Source organism: Eubalaena glacialis, chromosome X (assembly GCF_028564815.1).
Source record: "Eubalaena glacialis isolate mEubGla1 chromosome X, mEubGla1.1.hap2.+ XY, whole genome shotgun sequence".
Classification (NCBI taxonomy): Eukaryota; Metazoa; Chordata; class Mammalia; order Artiodactyla; family Balaenidae; genus Eubalaena; species Eubalaena glacialis.
In genome coordinates, this window is record NC_083736.1 from 29,004,117 (window position 1) to 29,028,597 (window position 24,481).

At 35.9% G+C, this 24,481-nt stretch overlaps 1 protein-coding gene across 3 annotated transcripts in view; it reads right to left on the reverse strand.

Moving 5' to 3' along the window:
* DMD (dystrophin) overlaps positions 1–24,481 on the reverse strand; it is a 1,714,964-nt gene that overhangs the window by 486,666 nt on the left and 1,203,817 nt on the right. For all 3 annotated transcript variants that reach the window (XM_061178412.1, XM_061178413.1, XM_061178407.1), the window contains one exon: positions 22,827–23,016. In XM_061178412.1, the coding sequence (XP_061034395.1) occupies positions 22,827–23,016 (190 nt within the window). The remainder of the gene's footprint in view (positions 1–22,826; positions 23,017–24,481) is intronic.

The window sequence follows — 24,481 nt, forward strand, 5'->3', positions numbered from 1 at the left end:
TAAAATAGGTATCTCCAGGGGTTTAATTTTCCCCATCTGATAAGTTGATTCAATAATTTCTAAGATGTCATTTTCAGCCCTGTGAGTCTATGGCTTATGGATACTATAGTTCCAAGTTTCAAGAGAAGGACACATATAATTAAAGTTCAAAAGAAACCAAAAGTCTAGCAGCTACCATCGTATTTATAAGCAAGTCTGGAGTGAAAGAATTCTCCTTGCCTAGGGAGTCATTTCAATAGGATAGAAGATGTATATTCTATACAGTCTTACAACCAAACTGCTCCTCAGCGTATTTTCCCTTTAAGTTCCAAACAGGTATGCAAATTTTAAATATTAAAGATTAAAAAGAAAGTTGTGATGGTTGATTTTTTTTCTCCAAAGTTTAAACATTTGAACAGTTCACCAGTCATAGCTTTAAATAACGGTAAACAATACAATTAAAAAACACAGGGAAAAAGAATGAGTTGAAAAATTGAGGCCCACTGGGCATGATCAAATCTGGTTCCCATCAGCCTCTGGTGGCTGTAGGTGGGGCTAATATGTAGTCATTAATAAAAGTTGCCTTTTAGGGGCTTTCCAAAAGGTTGCTTCTAAGGAAAGGATTTCTGTAAGAAGACTAAAACAGCTTTTTATACTTTCTTAAGTTATTTGGGGTATATAGTGACGCTAAGGTTAGTGAAAATGGTAAAGCAGAATGAATACTTTGTTTATACTATATTCAAGACATTTTGTTCAGAAATGAGTAAAAGTACAAATCTGGGCAGCCAAAAACCAAGGAAGTGGTCAGGATGCCCCCCTCAGCCAAGGGCGGTAGCCCCTTTTGTGTAGGTTTGGAAAAGTTTAAAGCTGACTAGCAGCTTGCAGGCCTAGGGGAGGGTTGGCTGACCAGACTGATTCTTTCGCTGACCATGTTCTACTAGGCCTATGTCCTTCAGTTAACCATGGTTTTCATAAGAAACACTAAAGTTGTTGTATACTCCATCATTCCCATTACTGAGAGATTTTTTTTAGCAAGCTCAAATTACCATCTGAACTTAAATACACAGATTGAATTCAAAGAACACGAAGAAATGTGCTGATAACTTAAGAAAAACTATTGCTAGACTTCTAAAATAAATACTAAAAGACGCCTAATTCACATTTTTTTTGTAGTTTTTATCATATACCTTTTAGTCTATGCATTTTTATTCTTTTTTTTAACATCTTTATTGGAGTATAATTGCTTTACAATGGTGTGTTAGTTTCTGCTTTATAACAAAGTGAATCAGCTATACATATACATATATCCCCATATCCCCTCCCTCTTGCGTCTCCCTCCCACCCTCCCTATCCCACCCCTCTAGGTGGTCACAAAGCACCAAACTGATCTCCCTGTGCTATGCGGTTGCTTCCCACTAGCTATCTATTTTACATTTGGTAGTGTATATATGTCATTGCCATCTCTCACTTCATCCCAGCTTACCCTTCCCCCTCCCCGTGTCCTCAAGTCCATTCTCTACGTCTGCGTCTTTATTCCTGTCCTGCCCCTAGGTTCTTCAGAACCTTTTTTTTTTTTTTAGATTCCATATATATGTGTTAGCATACGGTATTTGTTTTTCTCTTTCTGACTTACTTCACTCTGTATGACAGACTCTAGGTCCAATCACCTCACTACAAATAACTCAATTTCGTTTCTTTTTATGGCTGAGTAATATTCCATTGTATATATGTGCCACATCTTCTTTATCCATTCATCTGTTGATGGACACTTAGGTTGCTTCCATGTCCTGGCTATTGTAAATAGTGCTGCAATAAACATTGGGGTGCGTGTGTCTTTTTGAATTATGGTTTTCTCTGGGTATATGCCCAGTAGTGGGATTGCTGGGTCATATGGTAGTTCTATTTTTAGTTTTTTAAGGAACCTCCATACTGTTCTCCATAGTGGCTGTATCAATTTACATTCCCACCAACAGTGCAAGAGGGTTCCCTTTTCTCCACACCCTCTCCAGCATTTATTGTTTGTAGATTTTTTGATGATGGCCATTCTGACTGGTGTGAGGTGATACCTCGTTGTAGTTTTGATTTGCATTTCTCTAATGATTAGTGATGTTGAGCATTCTTTCATGTGTTTGTTGGCCATCTGTATATCTTCTTTGGAGAAATGTCTATTTAGGTCTTCTGCCCATTTTTGGATTGGGTCACATTTTTTTTTAGTTTTAAAATTCCTATCTTAATTGATCTTTACAAAAAAATACTTTTTCTAGATAAAAGAGAAAGTACAATAAATTCAATTTTTAAGTTTTTGGACATGGATGGATGATGTTTTGTGAGGTTAAAAAAACAGAATTGTTTGCTAGGCTGTACCAATAGCCTAGTACATTAAAATATCTGTATTTCTTCCTTTAAATAAATCATTTAAAAATTTATCTGAATTGAATGTATCATGAGACTTTAAAGTGAGCAAGAAATATGGTAATACCAGGCACAGGTAATTTAGGCACCTGAATATTATTTAGAAAATATTCATATATTATTCTTAGTTAAAACCACCATAGTTAAGAAACAAATCCTTGAAAACAGATTAGATACTTTACTAGTTGAAAGGAGTAGCAAAGAAAGGATGTTGGAGATTTGGTTCTATGAAGAAGAAATTTTAGGAAACAAAGTTTTAAACCCTATGCATTAAACAAAACAAAAATGTTTGTTCCTTAAACCTACTTTTGGTTTAAGGAACATAAAAAATTTTAAATGAAGAACACTGAAATAAAAGTAATAATTTTGTAAATGTTATAGGTTGATAAGTTGATCTTACCAATTAAGTTTCTGTCATAGTTTTGGTTAAAAATCAGAAAGAAACATAACATACAATGTACATTGATTATTACTGAGTTTAAGAGGACTTCTACTGTTATAACACTATATGTAATGTCATAACACAGTTGCTTTAGCTATAAAAATAAAATAATATGTATACATTATCTGAGATTAAAAGACCAATGATAAATATATTCCTCTTTATAGGATCACTGAACTAAATCTATAGCTTTCATGCATTTATGCTAAATTTTCTACAGAATGATCCAAGAATTTAGCTTTTTATTTTCCTACCAGACAATAAGTATATAGTGATTGGAAGTATTCTGAAACTTTTCTTTGAAACTAAACTGTATTTTGACTTATTTGTATCAACTGTTTGTTTGAAAGTTGCTCTTAAGGTGGGAAAATGCTTTCTTCCGTTTTAAACCACGATCTCCTAGGACTGTAGTTTTTCTTTTTCATGGGGACAAAAATATTTTGAAGACCTCTGGTATAGAAATCTCTGGAAGAGAGCATTCACAAATGAATTCTGATCAACAGATTGCATACATTTCCCAATCAGCTGTGCAGACCGAGCATTTTCACAGCTCCAGTCACTTTATAAAGATGATACAGAATTAATCAGTCCCACTGCCACTTTTATTATTTATATATTCACAGTATTGACAGATTTCATTTTCGTCCCACTCTCGACTCCTCTTCTACAGGAATAACACTCACGACACATGGAACAGGGAGCAGCAAGACACATCCCCTGACCTTCCTTCTTTAGGGCATTACTCGGCTAATCCTGAGAACTTACAAGTAATAATGTGGGATATACAGATCTACATCAAACTTCCTTTCATTTCCTCAAGTGCTTTCTCTAGAATACGAAGTGCACTTATTCTTTAGACCACAATATAGGTAGGTGAAAAATATAGTAATAACTATGACTGGAGTAATACAGAAGTAGTTATGGCTGCAGCTGTTGTAAATACCGGAATAGAATTCCCCTTGGAACAATGACATCAGGAAGCCTTGCAGAGGACCAATCTCCCAGAATTTTGAGCAATCACACTGGTTGAGACACTACAGAATGTACTGTATCTTCTCCTGGGATTACTAAAAATTACAACTGCACCTAAATCACCTAGCAACAGTTTATGCCACTAATTCATTTTAGAGATATATTAACAGTAATCTTTTCAAATGTGTCTTTGAATTGATTAGACAATCTCTCTTGGAAGTTTCAAATGTAATTCAGCCAAAATGACAGGGAAATTAATGTTATTCTCTTGTGTCATTTCCCGAAATACAGAAAGGTAAAGAAATACCAATTTTAAAAACAGATATGTCTAATAATAAATGAAGTCTGAATATATAAAAAGATTGTTGTCAAGAAAAATCCATTGCCTGGTTGTCTTCAGCTGACATCTATTTTTATATAGACAGCATGACTTAGATTCAGGAACTAAACATGAAGAAATACTGAATAATCCAATTATTCAAAACATGCAAAAAGTATTATTTCAACTATCTCTTTTCATAATAGTCCTGTTTTGAATACCATAGCTTTAAAACATTCAATTAAATAGATTAATGATTATAATAAGGATGGTAACATACTAAATCCATGTCAATTTTAGAAGTATTTCTAATATTATATAACAAATTGGAAAGAAATTTCACATATAATTAACTCTGTGAAGACACACCACAAGGGTAATTAACACAGCCACGATTCCATATCACCACAAGGGTTAAACCAGATGGTAATGTTCATTATTTTTATCTCTCTCACAAAACCAAATATCACTTACTTTCTCCTGGGAATGTGTGATGTATTAAAATGAAACATTATTATGCAATACTTTGATGTAAGGAGATTTTAAGAATCCATAATACAGAAATGTGTGTATCCCCCTCAAGATTGGCGGTGTTTCCAACCATGACAAATGTTACTTACAAATAAGTTAACAGACATAAACAATGTATTTATGATCTATAAGTTTAATATAATGACATCACCAGACAAGGGAAGATCTAATTATTAAAAAAATGTATGTTTATCAGCGAACCATTAAAATTAAATTATAGCCTTTATATTTTTACCACAAAATGGCTGATACTAATTTTCAGTAGGTAGTCAGGAAAAACAAAAGCTTATTTGCTGTCTAAAGTAATGTAGAATAATGCATTATGGCTTCAGACAACAATCATTTATTCTCCCGGATGTGCATGGCTAGCACAGCCCTACTGTACACATCTGTCATCCTCTTTCTGAAACCACCAGCCTAGATGGAACACGTTCTGCTTGCACACGGGGCAGAGGCAGAAACAGGAAAATGCAAGCCCTCTTAAGGCCTAAGCTTCAAAGCAGCACACTGTCACGTCTGCTCACTTGTTTGCTAAAGCAAATCACAGGGCTAAGCCCTTAAGGCCAGGGGTTGGGAGATACGCTCCATTCATAAGGAGGTGATGTCAAGGCTGTGGTTGCAGAAAGGGAGGAAGAACTAGAGTTAATCATTGAATCTGCTACAACTGTACAACAGTTTCTTTAAAGCAGACACCATACTGCAGAACCTGAAATTATGTGTACTTACTTATATCTCTTACTTCTTCCGGGTGTAATTTTTGCCACATGTTTGTCTGTGCTTGATGACTGCTCTGTACTATTATTAATGTCTACTAGATTTAATAAATAAATAACCCTACTCTCTTTTTTTTCAGTTTCTTCTATAAAGAATTCAAACATATATTTTATTTGGAGCAATCTTTTAGGAGTGTCCTGTGAGTTAGACAGATTGATGCAATTTCTACGACAGAGAGTGGAACATGCTGTTTGAAGAGAATATATTATATAGGAATAACAATACAACACTGCCCTTGAGTTTAGATAAATTTTCTTTTTCCAATACCATATAAAAGAAAATATCTCACATCACGAGAATTAGTCACTTTCTGTGAGAAGCCCTGCAGCAAAGGGACTTCTCAATCAGTTACACAATGTAGGCAAATTACTCTCTCATCGTGTGTGTGTGTGTGTGTGTGTGTGTATTATGTCTCTCCCTTAGAATTCCAACTTTTTTTTTCATCTTATCTTCCGAATTCTTGTTTTTCTGGTGGCGTTCCATTTTCGTAAACAGAAAAGTAAAAGAAGAACGTGTTTGAAAACTTGCTCAGAGAATGTATTTCAATTTGGCTCCTCTATTAGAGGACTAATTTGCTTTCTATGTGCAATTCTGGTGTGATCATTGTTGCATATATTATTGGATTTCAATTCCTATGCCTCTCTCACCTAAACTCATGTTGAGATCCTCACATGGCAGGTAAATTGTCTAAGTTTTACTGAGTCTAAATTCTGACACAATTTGTCTCAGGCTTCTTGGTAAAGCATCAGGAGAACCTTCCACCATATTTCTTTTTCCTTTGTGTTACTAGGCCCGAGTAAGCCTCTTTCTCTGTCGCCTTGACAGACTTCACAGAATAGAAAAGCATGTTGTGGTTTGTATTTTTCTCTTGCTTCTTCCCTCTCTCTCTCTTTCCCTCTGTTAAATCAGCTAATTATTTTCTATTTTAATCACATTCATAACACAAAATATTTTATATTCAAAGAAATACAGAGATTCAAGGAACAAAGTTCAAATAAGTAAAACAACAAAAACCTGTTCAGAATAAAATCTTCTTTGCTTGAATTAACCAAGGATGACACTTTCTATTTTTTGAGTGCCTATACAAAAGGAAAATAAACACAAAGTTATAGGTGCAAAACTGTTTATTCAAGATAAATGTGATTAGGACCTCACTGATTGGTTGGTAAGATATTGCTGAAGGGGTTATGCCTTTCTAAGGATATTTAGATAATCCACTCAAGTGGATATGTGATAATTAACTGACTATTCTCCTTCACTTTTAATCTTACATTCAGTACCAGACAGAATCTATTTCAGTACTGTAAACACACACACACACACACATACACATACACACACCCAAAGCAAAGCAAAGCAAAATAAAAACTTTTTTCCCTTTCTTAACTTTACTTTTGAGACATTGATTATAACCTAGATCTTGTTTAACAAAATGCCTTTCTATGGAAGAGAGAAAATTCCCTAGATCAAGGCTGAGACATAATTATGAAAAATTCAGCCAATAATACAACTGGTTTAAGGTATACAAATCAACCTGAGAAAAGAAACTTTCCTTCTGATACTGTAATTTGGTCATGTTAGGCTAAGTTATAACTTAATGTCATGAGCCATTAAATCATAACATTAAATTAATGATCATGGCTCAGATGGAGGCATGGGCAGTTTTACATAATATGCAAAGGGAAAAAGAAAGAAAATGGTAAGGTAAATCTTCCTCAGTACCATATGGCTTATTTTTTAAACCCATGCCTCTTCAAAACAGTGGGAGGAATAAACAATACCATTCCTGATTGGCTAGGCAAATGAAAAATTCTCCAACACAAGCAGAAAGTCTAATATTTTCTTCATTTCTTTTTCTCGCATAAGCACTGAGAATCTGCCTTACAGAATCAAAATCTGTCAAATTTCAAGAGCTGAAATGGCCTTAAGCAAACATCTGGCCCAGTGATTTTCAAATTTGAATGGGCACAAGAAGCACCTGGGGGCTCTTTAAATATGCAGATTCCCTGGCCCATCCCTAGAGAGTCCGCTTCTGACAGTGCATTTTTAATAAACTCTCCAAGTAAAGATAGTGTAGATTGTATGTGAACTTGCAGAAACATTTCTTTTGTCTAGCTCCATCATCTTCCAGAAGATAAACCTGGGATTCACAATGCCATTGATTTCCCCAAGATCACCCAAGTCAGTGGTCACGCAAATATCTTGGCTATAAAATAAGATACTCTGCACTCTCTGATACCGTACTACTTCCACAAAGAGTCCCTCAAAAAGTCTGTTAGCTCATATTTTTCTTTTTATTGTGACAAAATATTCACAACATAAAATTTACTATTTTAACTATTGTAAAATGTACAGTTCAGTGTCATTAAGTACATTCACATCGTTGTGCAGCCATCACCGCCATGTATCTCTAGAAATTTTTCATCTTCTCAAGCCAAAACTCAGGTACCCATTAAACAAGAAGTCCCCTATCCCTTCCCTTCACCCCCAGCCCCTGGTAACCACTATTTGACTTTCTGTCTCTACGAATTTGACTATTTTAGGTATGTCATATAAGTGGAATTATACATATATATATATATATATATATATATATATATATCCTTTTGTGTCTGGCTTATTTCTCTTAGTATAAGGTCTTCAAGATTCATCCAGGGGCTTCCCTGGTGGTGCAGTGGTTGAGAATCTGCCTGCCAATGTAGGGGACACGGGTTCGAGCCCTGGTCTGGGAAGATCCCACATGCCACGGAGCAACCAGGCCCGTGCGCCACAACTACTGAGCGTGCGCGTCTGGAGCCTGTGCTCCGCAACAAGAGAGGCCACGATAGTGAGAGGCCCGCGCACCGCGATGAAGAGTGGCCCCCGCTTGCCGCAACTAGAGAAAGCCCTCGCACAGAAACGAAGACCCAACATAGCAACCAATCAATCAATCAATAAAAAAAAAATAAATAAATCTTAAAAGCAGAAACCTACCACTTAAAAAAAAAAAAAAAAGATTCATCCAGATAGCTCATGTTTTGATTTGCTGAATCCTTTTAATTGCTTGCTCAAGATAATGTTCTGGTCCTTTAAGAAATGAGGTTCTTTCATTTGTCCAACTTTAATGATGGCTGCTAAATGAGAGAAAGAATTCAGAAAGGACAGTCCTGGGTGATTGAAATAGATAGAGCCTGGAGGCAGGCACAGAAATGTGAAATGCATTTTCTGCATAGTTGACAGTCACTTGAAAAGACACAAACGAAAAACATGAGAGAGAGAGAGAGACAGACAGACAGACACACTAAGAAAAGGACAGGAGAGATGGATTAAACTGAGAAAAATTAAGACATCCTTGAGGCTACCTTGTGCCCAGATTAGTGAATAGAGCCATGCAAATGAGGTTATTAACAGGTATATTCTAGAAATGAATTGGTACACACTGGTATAGATGAGACCTTGGGGCAAATAGAGAAAGAAAAGCAAATAGGTCAGTAAAATGTAAGCATCTATATTGCTATTTGAGAGATACTTTTTGCACTTAAGATTTATTTTCATTGTATATACTTACTGCCATGAGTATTTTACAGCTTTTAAGTAAGAAAGGAAGTTATTTGATCTATGTTCTGTTGTAGAAAAAAAGCCTAAATTTAAAATAATCAATATAGTGGTATATCCAATTTTTCACTTGGGGGCAAGGCCAGATAATGCTTCTGAGAAAAGGTATTTTGACCAAGACCTGAAGCCCGAGTAGGAGTTAGTCAGGGAGACAAGAAGAGAAAGGGTATTTGGGGCAAAGAGGACCTCTTCTCTTGACCTGGATAAGGCATACTTGCTGTTTAATATTCAGCTCAGTGTCTTGGACAAGAAGCTTTCTGTGTCAGTGTTATAACATAGCCCCCCCAAATTTTTTCACATTCTTCCATGGAAGGATGGAGTTTATGTCCTATCCCCTTGAATCTGGGCTCTGTGACTGCTGGCCCAATAGAATATGGCAGAAGCGAACCTATGCTGGTTTCTCCCCCAGGCCTTAAGGAGCGGGCGCCTCAACATCTTGTCCCTTGGTATGGTTGCTCTTGGGACCCAGCGATTACACTATGAAAAAGCCCAAACTGCGCTATGGAGAGGACTACACGAAGAAGAACTGACTGCCAGCAGCTATTTGCCAGACATGTGAGTGAGCTCACTTGGAAGGGGATCTTCCAGCAGCCAGTCTACTTGCTCCAGGTGATATCACCAGGAGCCGAGACAAACAGTTCCCAGTGAACCGTGCCTGAATTGTAGATTCATGTGCAAAACAAGTGACTACTATCATTTTAAGGTGTTAAGTTTGGGTTGGTTTGTTATGTAGCCAAAGTTTACCAGGACACCTCCCCTGATCCTCCCCGTAAGGTATGCAGGAGGTGCCTCCTCTTCTGGGAGACCAAAGGACTCTGTATTCACCTGAATTATATCCCTTACCTCCTTGACTAGATCTCCCTGTCTTCCTTCTCCCCAAGTCCCACCACTATCAATTCCTCTTTGGGGCCAAGTAAGGCTCTTATCAGCCTTTGGATCCTCAAACCTCTTCATTGTTCTGTGGCTGTCCTTAAAAGTCACATTTAGAAATCCACTCAAAAATACGTTTCTACTATGTGTATACATTGCATAAATTAAAAAAATTCTTTTAGGCTATTGATGGGAAATGAATCTAGAGTTGTCTAATCAATCCAAGGGTTGCATCCCGACAGTGGCAATGGTTTTCTACTCCAAAACAGAACATGTTAACACTTGTTCATAGCAGGTAAAAATGCTATCTACACTCATTTCAGTTTTTAAAACTGCAATGTACAACAGTTTTCCAACCATTTGTGAAACTACTGTAAAAACTAAAAATAGAATTTATGGAATAAATCATTGGGAAGAATGCCTGGTCAAGCAGTTCATAAATATCCAGGTCTCATTCTATTTGGGGCCACAGCCTTGAATTGAATCCAATATTGAATTGTTGAATTGAGAGCAAAGGATTGAGGTGAAATGTGGTTGGCTCCTGAGAGCAAATGAAATGCTGCTTTCTGCAGAGAGTAACTTTTTCTATAACTCCCAAGGAATAATATATTGTAAAAGGTGTTGGAGATGAATAGAAATTAGAGAGAAGGATTGAAATCTTCAGAGAATTTAAGATTACATTTATACTACTAATAATATTGAATGGTCAACTTGCTAATAGACCTCTCAAGGATAACAACGGATGCAAGAAAAAACAAAAGTAACTTGTTGCTTTCTCACTACTAGGTTACAGACATTCTTCCATCCAGACTAATATGATCTCCAGTAGGGAATGATTTATTTCTCCCACATTCATGAAACTCTCTTTTATAACCAGGTGTAATGGCTTCTTTTACCTCTACGGGGAATGGCTGATTTATGCATAGACCTTTGTTCAATAACCTTTCTTTAAAGACTGATGTTGTTAAAAATGAAAAAAAATGTGAACTTTTTGACATTTTATTTTAATATAATTTAGGAAACCATTTAAACTGCAAATGGATCTCATGTGGAATGAAAAATCACATGCTGATAACCTAAATTATTTTGAATACTACTAATCTTTGATTAATACCTGAAAGGTTTTCTTATCAGAATTATGAATGGTACGAGAGACACTTATGAAGTTCATTTTAAAAATAATCTGTAAATACAAGACTGGAGATTCTTTTATTTGATCCCTCCAATCCACAATTTCAGAATTTTCCAACAGGAAGGGGGGCATTGCTATCCATCATATAAAGGAATATCTTATTTATTTATTTATTTATTGCCTAGAAAGTCTGCCCTCAAAGACCCCTAACCCTCAAAAAAAACCTTTGAGGTTGGAGGAACGGAGGAAGCGAAAGTGATGTGAAATTCTTTGACTTTTTCTGTCATCAAACTTTTCCTGACCTTTTCTATTCTTGTTTGGAGAAGAAGGCCTGAAATTATATAGATCTTGTCCAGGTTCTGATGGAGATCAAAGGAAGTGAGTGAATAGTCTCATACTTCTGGTTATCTTCACTGCTACTGCCTCACAGCATAAATGTAAAACAATTTTATTAATTTTATTAACATATCTGTAAGCCATTGATGTGACTTCCAATGTTGGTCAGACCGTTTGAGAAAAATAAACTACTGTTACTGAAGTGTGTTTCAGGGAATCTCAATGCCTGGTGTCTGGTTGAAAGAGAAGGGTGGCAAGTCAACTGATTTCCCCCAAGGAGGTCATTATGAAAGGCAAAATACCTCTTTTTCATTTTCAGTGTAGTACGTTTATTCTCAAGAATGGGAGTATTAAGGTTTGTTTGTATCTGAAGACTTTGAAGAGCTTTTCAAACATGAGTCAATATTGACGTTTAAGAACTAAAATCTACTGAAGATTTTTAATCTTTTCTTGGTTAGAAAAGACAAAGCTTTAAAAAAAATCAGTTTCAACACTCATGGTAGCCAATATTTCTGGCACGGTTTTATTAATTCATCCATTCCTTATTAAATAGTTTCTCACTCAACCCATATGAGGATTGTGCCCTTAAGCAGTCTATAGTGAAAGAAACAATACAAAAATTTACTTATAAAATTTATATGTTATACACCTGATGACAGTAATAACAATACTAGCTATGTTTACTGGTTGCTTACTATGTATCAAATACCGTTTTATGCACTTCACATATATCAATTCACATCACACTCACAACAGCCTGATGAGGTAGATGTTATCATTTCCCCTGATTTATAGCTCCCTAAACTGAGGGCAATTGAGAAATGTGTCCATGGTCAGTAAGTATCAGAACCATGAGTTAAACCCAGGCTGTCAGGCTTCAAAGCCCGCACTGTTAAATGCTATCCTCTCCAGCCCCTCTCAAACAATACAGAAAGCATTAAGTGTTATTTAAAGGGCAAAGAAATGCCTCTGGGAATTGAGAGGGAGACGAGATGTCTTCTAGCTTGAGGGCTCAGGGAAAAAGGGAGGATTTGAATATGGCTTTCCTTGAAAATTAGGTTGCATCTGGGTAAACTGAGATGAGGAAAAGCATTCCCAAGAAAAGAAATAGGACATCAAAGACACAAAAGTAAACTGGCTAGCTGTGCGTTTTAGTAGGAGTTAAGGGTGCATGGAGAGGAAAAATAAGAAATAAGATTGGAAATTGAGTTTGAGGGCCAATCCTGGAGGGCCAGGTGAAGGAGTCTGAAGAATATCCTGAAGGCTTTGAGAAGTCATAAAAGGTGTGTGAACAGAGGAGTCGTATATGTTTTCATTCACTTGATGAATATTTATTGGCACCTATCATGTGCTGGGCACTGTCTTGAGCCATGGGCATATACAAGAGAATAAAGTAGATGAAATCCCTGCTCCCATGGAATTTATAACATAGTTACAATCTTAGCTATGCTTTACGAAGCTTAATTGAGATGGCAATCTGCGGGTTGGATTGGAGCAATGCAGTGGGCAGGAAGGAGTAGAGGAAGGTAGAGGTAAATAACAGCATGGATTAGAGTGGTGGTAAGTGGAGTGGAGAGAAAGGAATGGGTGCAAAAGATTAGGGACGTAAAATCGATAGACCTTAAAAATGAACTAGAAAGTAAGGCAAGTGAGAAGGTGATGCAGAAATGACTATTTGGTTTGAAATTTCTCTGACTGAAAAGATGGTGGTGTGATGAATGGCAGGACAGGAGATAGACTTGGTATTAAAGATATGGCCTATTTGGGTCGTATTGAGTTTACGATGTTCGTGAGACTTTGAGTAAGAAATGTCCCATACATGGTAAGAAATGTGGGATTGATACTGGAAAGAGATAAAAATCTTCAAATCACTGGATTAAAGGAGATGAACAAAAGGCTGTTTCTAGTCTAATGCCTAGCACATAACCGACACTTAGTAACTGCTGGTTGACTACTGAATAAAGAGAATGAGATTAATGAAGACAGAAAAGAGAGCCCAGAATAGGTCATCAGGTAAAGAAAGAAGAATGAGTAGTAACAGAGGTAGGAGAAAACTAGTAGAATATAGCAAGTCGAGAGATGAGAAATTTTCCAGAAGACTGCGGTGGACTACAATAACAAATTATGCATAGATTTCTAGGGCAACAGGACTTGATAAAAGCATCTGCATTTGGAAGTTATGGTGGTTTCATACATAAGTGTTTCAGTTAAGAGGCAAATGTGGAAACAAGACTGAAAAATGTAAAGGAAAGAAGGATGTTTAGGAAGTAGGAATATTTTCAGTAATCAACAAATTCCTATGAAGTGAATGATGTGAAACTTGCTTTTGGTTATCTTGGGTCTTTGCCTGGAATGCTGAATCAGTTTAGAGTAATGGGTAGGATAGCAGGATTAGTTGAAGGTCAGAAGGTCAAACTTAGGTTCAAATACTGACTCCTCTCTGTATAGTTGTGTGACCTTAAGAGAAGTTACCTAAACTTTCAAAGCTTCAGATTTTTCATCTGTAAAAGGGGTAAGATCATGCCAAAAAAAAAAAAGGCGGGGGATTGTTACATCATGCAAGCAAAGCTCTTAGCACACTGCCCAGCACATAGTAATATTTTTTTTAATGTGAGATAGTATTATTATCTAGCCTAATAATTGGATAAATAAATAACTGAATTAAATGGTGATATTAATCCCAGAAAACTAAATATTTCTTTAATAGGCTTTTATTCTGAATTATTTCCCTCCTAATCTGGTATGATAAAACTCAACTTGATTTTCAAAGAAGTATTGATAGTAATAGCTAAATTACTGAAACTCTCTAATTGTACCCTCCTCTACTGAATATGGAAATAATAGTACCAACACCAGAGGTTTTCAGTGAGAATCAAATTAGAGAATTAAAGTAAAAATGCTTTGTCAATTATAAACAAGGAACAATTTAGTTATCATTATTCTCATTAATTAATATAACTTTAATCTATTGATTTTGAAGAGTATGATATTAAGTTTATATCTTTAGTTTGACTTTTGTCTAATGGTAATTCATAACATTAATAAGGCTCTTTCACTTGAAGAAAGCTTTTTCAAAGTGCTTTAAATATTTATTACCTTATAAGAGCCTCACAAAAGTTCTGTGGGGAATAAAAGACAATCGTTATTAGGGGCTATCAAAATTGACTTTCCAGTATGCATAGTGTCTTCTTACCTATGTGAGCCTTTCTTTTAGTTTGTATATATAAAATTATAGAATCCAATGACTGAATTACAAAGTTATTCAACTTAGTGCTTCCCTTGTATCATTCCAGATAATAACTAACTTTAGTGGCAATATCCAAAAGAGTAGGTCCTAAAGTTTCGATACACTGAATTAACATGTTTATATATGAAAGAGACCATGGTAAGATGGCTTAGAGTGTTATAACCCTTATAATCAAGTGATTAAACTCATTGTATTATATTGAAGTTATTGTTTTCCACCACTGGATAAAAATAAATGGATTCTTGTTTTCTATATTTAGTCTTCCCTGCTATAGGAGATAAAACACCAGTCTTGAACATTTGTCCTCATTGACTTTATTTCTACACTTTTAATTATTTTCACTGTTTCTTTTTTGGATTTTCTCTGTGATCTACAGGGATTTCAGGGTCCAAACTTGGAACATAATAAACTACTGAATATAGTAAGATGATAAGCATGTGGCTCTTGAATCTATTCCTGAGTACTACAACCCATAGCATTGTGACTGTGTATGAACTTTTTACTGTAGAATAAAAGGTAAATAAAAATTTTCCATGTTTATATAAGAGAAGAAATTAATTCCCCTTATTGGAAAGAGTTTTTCAAGATCTTGGATAGATTACCTAAATACTTTTACTTTCTCCACAGTACGAATTTTACACCAAAGCTTTGCTAGTTCTGTGCCTTTTTTCATGGTTAAAACATTTAAGAGAGTCTCTAAAGCTATGTCCTTTTGAATAGCAGAAGATGGCATCATTAAGACCAATCCTATGCTACAGTAAGTAATAATTTAGTGACTTTTAGATATATTTCTGAATGGAGAAATTCAAGTAACAATGACATTGATTTCTGTGTAATATTATGTATTTCTATGGAGTCCATGTCGATGTCCTTCAGTTTTACATCTTTGACCTAGATCTTTCTCCAAATGTTAGATCCACATTCACAACTGCTTCAAGGGAGGTGATCTTTTCACCTCTATTATTCATAGACACCTCAAAACCAGCCACATTCTTTTTTTTTTTTTTTTGGTTATCCATTTTATTTTTTTACTTCATTGATTTTTTTAACATCTTTTTTTTTAACATCTTTATTGGAGTATAATTGCTTTACATTGTTGTGTTAGTTTCTGCTGTATAACAAAGTGAATCAGCTATACTAATTTTTAATTTTTATTTTATGTTGGAGTGTAGTTAATTAACAATGTTGTGATAGTTTCAGGTGTACAGCAAAGTGATTTGGTTATACATGTTCATGTGTCTATTATTCTTTTTCAAATTATTTTCCCATTTAGGTTGTTATATAATATTGATCAGAGTTCCCTGTGCTATATAGTAGGTCCTTGTTGGTTATCCATTTTAAATATAGCAGTGTGGGGCTTCCCTGATGGCGCAGTGGTTGAGAATCTGCCTGCCAGTGCAGGGGACACGGGTTCGAGCCCTGGTCTGGGAAGATCCCACATGCCGCGGAGCAACTGCGCCCGTGAGCCACAATTACTGAGCCTGCGCGTCTGGAGCCTGTGCTCCGCAGCAGGAGAGGCCGCCATAGTGAGAGGCCCGCGCACCGCGATGAGGAGTGGCCCCCGCTTGCCGCAACTGGAGAAAGCCCTCGCACAGAAGCGAAGACCCAGCACAGCCATAAATAAATAAATAAATAAATAAATTTAAAAAAGAAACCACTTTCTAAAAAAAAAAAAAAAAAAAAATATAGCAGTGTGTACATGTCAATTCCAAACTCCCTAACTATCCCTTACCTCCACTCTTCCCCCCAGTAACCATAAGTTCATTCTCTAAGTTGGTGAGTCTGTTTCTGTTTTGTAAATAAGTTCATCTGTATCATTTCATTTTAGATTCTGCATATAAGCGATAATATACGATATTTCTCTTTCTCTGACTTACTTCACTCAGTATGACAGTCTCTAAGTCCATCCATGTTGCTGCAAATGGCATTATTTCATTCTTTTTAATGGCTGAGCAATATTCCATTGAAGAATAAAAACCATATGATCATCTCAGTAGATGCAGAAAAAGCTTCTGACAAAACTCAGCACCATTTATGATAAAAACTCTCCAGAAAGTGGGCATGGAGGGAACATACCTCAATATAATAAAGGCCATATACGATGAACCTACAGTTAACATCATACTCAATGGAGAAAAGCTGAAAGCATTTCCTTTAAGATCAGGAACAAGACAAGGATGTCCACTCTTGCCACTTTTATTCAACATAGTTTTGGAAGTCCTAGCCACGGCAATCAGAGAAGAAAAAGGAATAACGGGAATCCAAATTGAAAAAGAAGAAGTTAAACTGTCACTGTTTGCAGATGACATGATACTATACATAGAAAATCCTAAAGCTGCTACCAGAAAACTACTAGAGCTCATCAATGAATCTGGTAAAGCTGCAGGTTACAAAATTAATAAACAGAAACCTGTTGCATTTTCTATACACTAACAACGAAAGATCAGAAAGAGAAATTAAGGAAACAATCCCATTTACCACTGCATCAAAAAGAATAAAATACCTAGGAATAAACCTATCTAAGGAGACAGAAGACCTGTACTCTGAAAACTCTAAGATGCTGATGAAAGAAATCGAAGATGACACAGACGGAAAGACATACCATTTTCTTGGATTGCAAAAATCAATATTGTCAAAATGACTAAACTACCCAAAGCAATCTACAGATTGAATGCAATCCCTATCAAATTACCAATGGCATTTTTCACAGAACTAAAACAAAAAAATCTTAAAATTTGTATGGAGACACAAAAGACCCTGGATAGCCAAAGCAATCTTGAGAAAGAAAAACCAGCCGCATTCTTGACTTCTCTTCCCATAACTATTTTTCCTCTTTAATTCTGCAACTCTGTAAGGCACCCAGTCATGCCAAATGGTAAGCAGTCAGTGACTCCTCACTGTACCTCACATTCCCCCCTCACCTCTTCCTCCCATAATCTACATCACAGTGTTAGTTTTTCCCTCCAAATAGCTCACACATCTGTTTCCTTTGTTCAACCTCAACACCTTAATGATCATTTCTTGCTTGGAATATTACAGAAATAACTTTCTAACTTTTGTTCCTGGACAGGTCTCATATCCTTCCAATTCATTCTCCTCACAGCTACCAGAGTGATCTTTCAAAAACATAAGTTAGGTTATTCCATTTCCTTGCTTAAAAACATGCTGTGACTTCCCACAGACTACAGATAAAGTCCAAACTCTTAAAGATAGGCGGACAGAGGGAGGGAAAGACAGCTAACACATACCGAGCACTTTGAGTGCAACACTCTGCCCCTCTGGTGGGCATTCTACATGTATTCTATCATTTATTCCTCACAAAACCCTGTGAAGTATTATTTTCATTGTACAGAAGAATATAACTGAGACTTAGAGGTTAGGCAACAAGTGGTAAAATAAGTGGTCTTTCTGCTTACAAGGCTCATACTCTATCTGCTATACCATGCTGCCTTTCTACATAATTTAGCCCCAGGTGATCTTTCCAAACTCATTTCTTATAATAATCATACCCCACCCATAGAGAAGTACCTTTCGATTCCCAAACTACCCAACTGTCCAGGACTTTCAACATGCTGTTTCCTTCCCTTTTTAACGCTGTGTATCTAGCCAACTCCTAACACATTCTTCTAACTTTCTCTGAACAGAGGTTCTCAACCTTGGCTGGACATGAGAAGCATGGACAGGACATGCTGTGATCAATCCAGTTTGAATCTCTGGGGGTAGAACCCAGAGATCAGCATTTAAAAAATCTCCTCCAATGTATAAGCAAGACTGAAATACAGCGTTCTAGGTGAGTTTCCTGGCCTCTCTGGCAAGCTTACCTTAATCATCTTCTGTTTTTACTAGATCCCGTCTAGCCCTCTACTGTAACACTCATCACACTACTATGCAATATTGTCTTAGAATAACTATCTTCACCTCTGGAATATAAGCATCCCAAGGGCAGAAATCATACTCTAAGGCAGAGGCTTTTGAATATATGCTACACACTGATCCAGTATGTACACACACACACACACACACACACACACACACACATATATACAAATAGTTGAAACCAAAGCTTCAGAAAATAATACCGACTCTTATTTAAGAGTGATGGACTCTTGTTATTTTCTATTCTATTAATTTTATTCCTTTCTGTTTAAAAAAATGTGGATTGATACTCATTAAATTGATTACATAACCTAGTACTTTGAACTACGTTTGAAAAACATCTCTCTAATCATGTTCGTAATGCTAGTCCTAACACCACACTAGGCATCCAACAGGTATTTAATAAAGATTTGATGAATCAATCAAAGTTCTTAGGGAACATATATATGTTTTGTATATCAAAAATGGCAGGCAGACATCACTAGGCAAAAGAAAAACATCAAGGTAAACTTTCATAATCTTTAGACACCAAAGGAGAAAGATTAAAAAATACATATAAGACTCAATTCAAATTACAGCAACAAAAAGGAATACACAGAGGGTTTTCTTTTCTTAGAATCAGGGATCTTCAGATTACCTCTCTCTTTTCAGATGCACCAAGAAATGTGACAATCCAATTTATTCAGGATACTAATTTTGCTACTGAGGTTGCATTCTTCCTTCTTCCTTTGGAATTAATCAGTGGGCCAAGATATATTGTGAGCAACACTGAAGAAGCTAAATTCCCCAATTTCAATAACATATTAGAAATTTAAGGTAGCTTAATCAATTTCCAGGTGTACTCTGATGTACAATTCAAAATTTATCAACCTTGTCTCTCTGGAAGTGTTTTGTTTAATAGAAGAGCATTTCTATAATGGGTGGGGGAGGGTGGGAGGAGACATAGGTAAAACAAATGAAATGAGAGGAGGGAGTGAGTTGAGAGATATGGCCTGTGACGTGACCCAGATCACAGATGAGGGAATCTCAAATAGTAATTGCTCCATAGTCTCTCTTGCTGAGAAAAAGACCCTAATTATGCCACCTTTATGACCATCTCTCCCCACCACATACCCATCCCCACACACCTTCTTTACAAGCTGGTATTACAATTATCTCTGGGGGGTGCTTAGCGAATCAGTTAAGATTGGTGAAATTCTTGTGAAACATTAGTAAACATGCAGAGTCTGCATGTTTAACTAACTATTTTCAGTTAGTTACCCACGGTTTTATGTTAGAACTTAGAACTGCGACCATCTTTATCAGTTCTCTGAGGCCTAAAGCAGGAAATGTTTTGGACACAGGAAGAATCTGATTCAATTATGAATACAGTTCTTCATTTTAAGAATAAATTTTCAAACTGTCACCTCTTGGGGCTCTATTACGGTACTCTATAAAAATATATTGGCTTTAAGATTCCAGTTATACTGTCAGAAATAACAATACTTATAAGAAAAAAATATCCTCATCCTAAAGCACAAGGACAAATATAATGATCTTGCTTTTAGTAAGGAAAATAAATAACATTTTTTTTCTAATATAAGGAAGAAACTTTAATGGCTTTCAGAGTGGAATTAATCAGGTTAATTCCATTCAGAAAGCATATACTTCATAATACATGTATGCTTATCAAACCCAGGAATTGTAATTATTGCTGGGAGAATTAAACATCCTATGAAGTGGATGATAAGCAGTGATAGTCAGGTAGTCTAGCAAGAGCTGGTGTCTCCATATATAGAAAAACCGATTGACAGTCACAGAGAAAAACCCATTTTCTGACCCCCTGTCTCCATTCAGCAGCATTTGTATAAAGTAAAACATCACTGCTTTTGGGTGGACAGATATATTGAAATCTGTTGGGAGAGCCGCTGCTCTGGCTAGGCATTTGGAGTTTCCTTTTTTAATATGTAAGAACTATTCTTGCTATACAGCATGAATCAAACAATGAATATAATGCTACCAGCTTCTGCAAACGAAGTGAAAGGCATACAGTTACACTTTATTCCCTCACACATATTACAGAACATTCCTTTTGTTCAAAATTTAAAAAAAGTCATCTTCGGAGGGAAAAAAAGCAAACACTTCGATTTAGCTGAAATACTGAAACTGCATGTAATCTCCTAAGGTATGTGGTTTTATTTACTTTCAAGCTTGGCATTTCTATTTGTTGCTTTTAAACCCCAGTATCTTGATTCAATTCTATCAGTTGAAATGTGCCATTAACAATAATCAATAGTTTCAGTAGTTTAGAGTTTTTACCATGACATCTTCTAATCTTTCATCAAAAGACCATCATTCAGCCATCTAACTGAAAATCAGAGCTGGCTATAAATGTCATTCCTATCCATAAAATGTAGTTTCAACCTCAGGTAACTGGAATTTATAGAAGACACAATATTAACTGAGAGGGAATGAGAAATTGTCTCTTTTAAAATAACATTGGAATCTTAGTTAGTCCTACTATATAGTTAAGGGGAAAATGATATGTCTAAGGTTTTCAGGAACTCTAAGGGAGTTTTATATGGCTTTTAAGAGTAAATACATTTTTATGAGTAATATAGAATAAGCTAAGAAAGTTTCCTCGGCATAATTTCCAACTATTTTTGAAAGAGATCAGAAATCTAAACACAAAATGTACTTTATTCTCCATTCTTCCATAGTAAACATAGTTAGGAAACACTGCAGTTTTTTTCTTTAATGATTCAGAATCTTGCAGTTTCTCATGATGAGAAGTTTATATATGAATTTTCATTGTAGAAGCACTATAGATATAAATATAAAAAGTATAGGAGATAGATGGATGTATCCTTGTTTTGCCCTCAACAAGACATCCATCAATTTAAGAAATATTTTATTAAGTCCCTATTATAAAATTGAGTCACTGGATTTATTTTTAAAAGGAATCTGCTTAAAAAATCCACTTAAAGTTTTACTCTTTATTTACCATAGCTGAGGGGAGTATGTGAATCCACATATTTAAAATTCTAGGGTGGCTTTATGGGCATGGACAAGGAGAAATAAAATTTTACTTATGAAATATCATAAATCAAATATGTTACAGCAGCACATTTTCTAACTGTTTATCTAAGAGTGACCAAAAAATGAACTTTACACTGCATTTACATTCACAAGCCATGGGAGATATCTGGGAAGATAAAGTCAGGTATTGTTCTAAACAAACTACCTCCAAATGATCAAACTAACTCAACACACATTGTGGGGGAGCAAGTGGGGTCCGAGGATAATGATAAAGCAAGAATGAGGAATCCAAGAAGCTCTAAATTGCCACTGTCATCTACTCTACATACGAGAGCATCCAAGTAGATCAAATGTCCTATAGAAACAGAAGAAAAGAAGGAGAACAACAAGGAGGGGAGGAGATGAAACTTTGCTTAATATGATTTGATTTTGGAATTATTTTTCAACCTAGGATATACTACCCCTTTTTTCATCATAATTTTAAAACATTAAAAAACTGAAGTTACTCCTAAAAATGGATCATATTATTCTAACACTCCAAATTTTCTTCGCGGTACTAGTAAAGTTCTTATATCGAGTCAGAAAACTCAACTATACATAACAAAACTCCATTGTAGGTCAGGAAAATTATGTCAGGTCCTGAAAGTAGGCATCAGGAGCCTTCCTGAACTACAGAATAAGATTCTCACCAAGACTTCATGTAAACAAAACTACCTGAAACTTCTGTTTTCACTGTTTATGCCTATGAAATTTTATAGCAATAATTCTTTTTTCTAGGAAAAACAATTGTCGAAAATTGTGTGATCATTAACTATGACAAATTTAGCCATCTCATTTTTATTTTCACAGATCATGTTAGGAAGAAAGCTACAAAATGCCAGATTAACATTTCAAAACTTACTAGAAAGTAATGAAGGGAAACTGATTCAGTTAGCAACGCTAAATAAAACAGACAATTCATACAGATGCTTTCCATGTAAAATATTAAATAAACACTCAAAAATGGCAACTTTTTCAAATTTAATAAGCCAATCCCTAATTTATTTCTCTGAGCAAAGTTTCTTCTTATCAAAGCTCTAGCTTTATGGGCAAGTTTTTCCTGGTCAAAAACACACACTATTTAGAAGACTGGGGTATTAAATGAAATAATAAATGATTTTTCCTTTTTCCTCTGTCTCTCTTCTTCTAGCCCGAATGCTTAAATACATAAGGCCATGTAAAACAACTATTTTATTTCGTCCACAGCGTATCAATTACAAGGACAAATGCTGAGAATTCTTCAACTGGATTCACAAGAGGGATAAAGTAGAAATGCTTGACTTACTTGCCATTGTTTCATCAGCTCTCTTACTCCCTTGGAGTCTTCTAGGAGCCTTTCCTTATGGGTGGCATCCTGCAGGACGTTGGCAGTTGTTTCGGCTTCCGTAAGCCAGGCAAGAAACTTCTCCAGGTCCAGCGGAAACTGTTGCAGTAATCTATGAGTTTCTTCCAAAGCAGTCTCTCGCTCACTCACTCTGCAAAAGAACAAATGTCCAGATGCAATTCTCCTCAAACATCAGAAAGGTGCACCCAGTGAATCCCACGAAAAGAGCAAAGTCCAAGGGATTAAATTGTAATATACGAACAAAGGGGTGAGTTGTTGCTAAAACTCCTCTTCAAAGCATCAACCACTAGAAGAGCGTGTGTGTGTGTGTGTGTGTGTGTATTTGGACTTTTAGACTTTTGAAGGTTCATATATGAATTTTCCAAAAAAAAATTTTTTTAAGCTTTTTAGTTTCTGCTGGTCAATTTTGAAAGCTTATTTTAATATGCTGCAAAAGTTTAAGCTAATCTTTACAGGTAAAACCCTAAAATCTGTACCATGCTTATCTTTGATGTCACCTGAGGCAGGAAATCATGATTAGATAGGCCAGGAGAAATGCAAACCTAGAACAGAAAGTTGAACACTGGAGGAAGAAAGAGAAGGGGACTGGAGAACAAAAGAGAACAAAAAGACTAAGAAGCAGGAAAACCATGTATTTCATAGAAACCATTGTACAAAATGTAATTTTGCATAACACTATCATGTTCTAATTGTGTTAGCTTTAATTTTCATTACCTGATGGTCATACAACTGAGAATATTTTCCAAAAGAAAAACTTTATGTGTAATGGAAAAACTGGAGCCTAAAATCCAGACAGATCTGGGTTCAAATCCCAATATCCTCTACCAAGTGTGTGATATGGCAAGTTACTTAACCTCTCTGATTTCTCATCTGCAACACATATTGCTGTGATGAGAGCGAAAATACAACAATGTGTGTAAAGCTGAGTGCCTCACACACTATGTAGTCACATATTATAGTTGCTCAAAAATGTTAGTTCCCTCTGCCCACATCCCATTCTCATTTCTCTAATCTTTTAGACGGAATGAACCAAATTCCCTAATGACACAAAAGTCTAAAAACAAGTTATTCATATTTTCTGACAATATATATAATGCATGTATTGTGGATACACACACATATGCCCTCAGCAAACATCTACATAATAATAGCTTGGGAAGGAAAATTGCCTGAGGCAGTAACAGTCCCATCTGAAAAAGATTCAGGTAAATTTTGTCTGCAGTGAGGAAATTAGTACTCTATTTACATGCCATATTTGCCTTCTATTATTACACAAACACTCTCCGGGATTAAACATAAGCTAAAAATGGATTTAAAAAAAAACTGAACACTTGAATATGATACACACTGCTTGTTAAGATGTGATTGTCAATAATTATGCAAAACTGCAATTTATTTCAGCAGCAACTTTATCATGGGATGTGCAAACCAGGCAATAAACAAGTCCTGCCAAGCCAGCGGCGGCAAAGCCCCCGGAAGAGCTGTTTATTCATCACGGGTGAGGTGTTTGCTGAGCACACAGTCCTCCACAGTGTAGTTTTGATGCTCATCCTGGATAAAAGTCTTCCGTCTGCATTAACTGGCGGAGGGTAGAA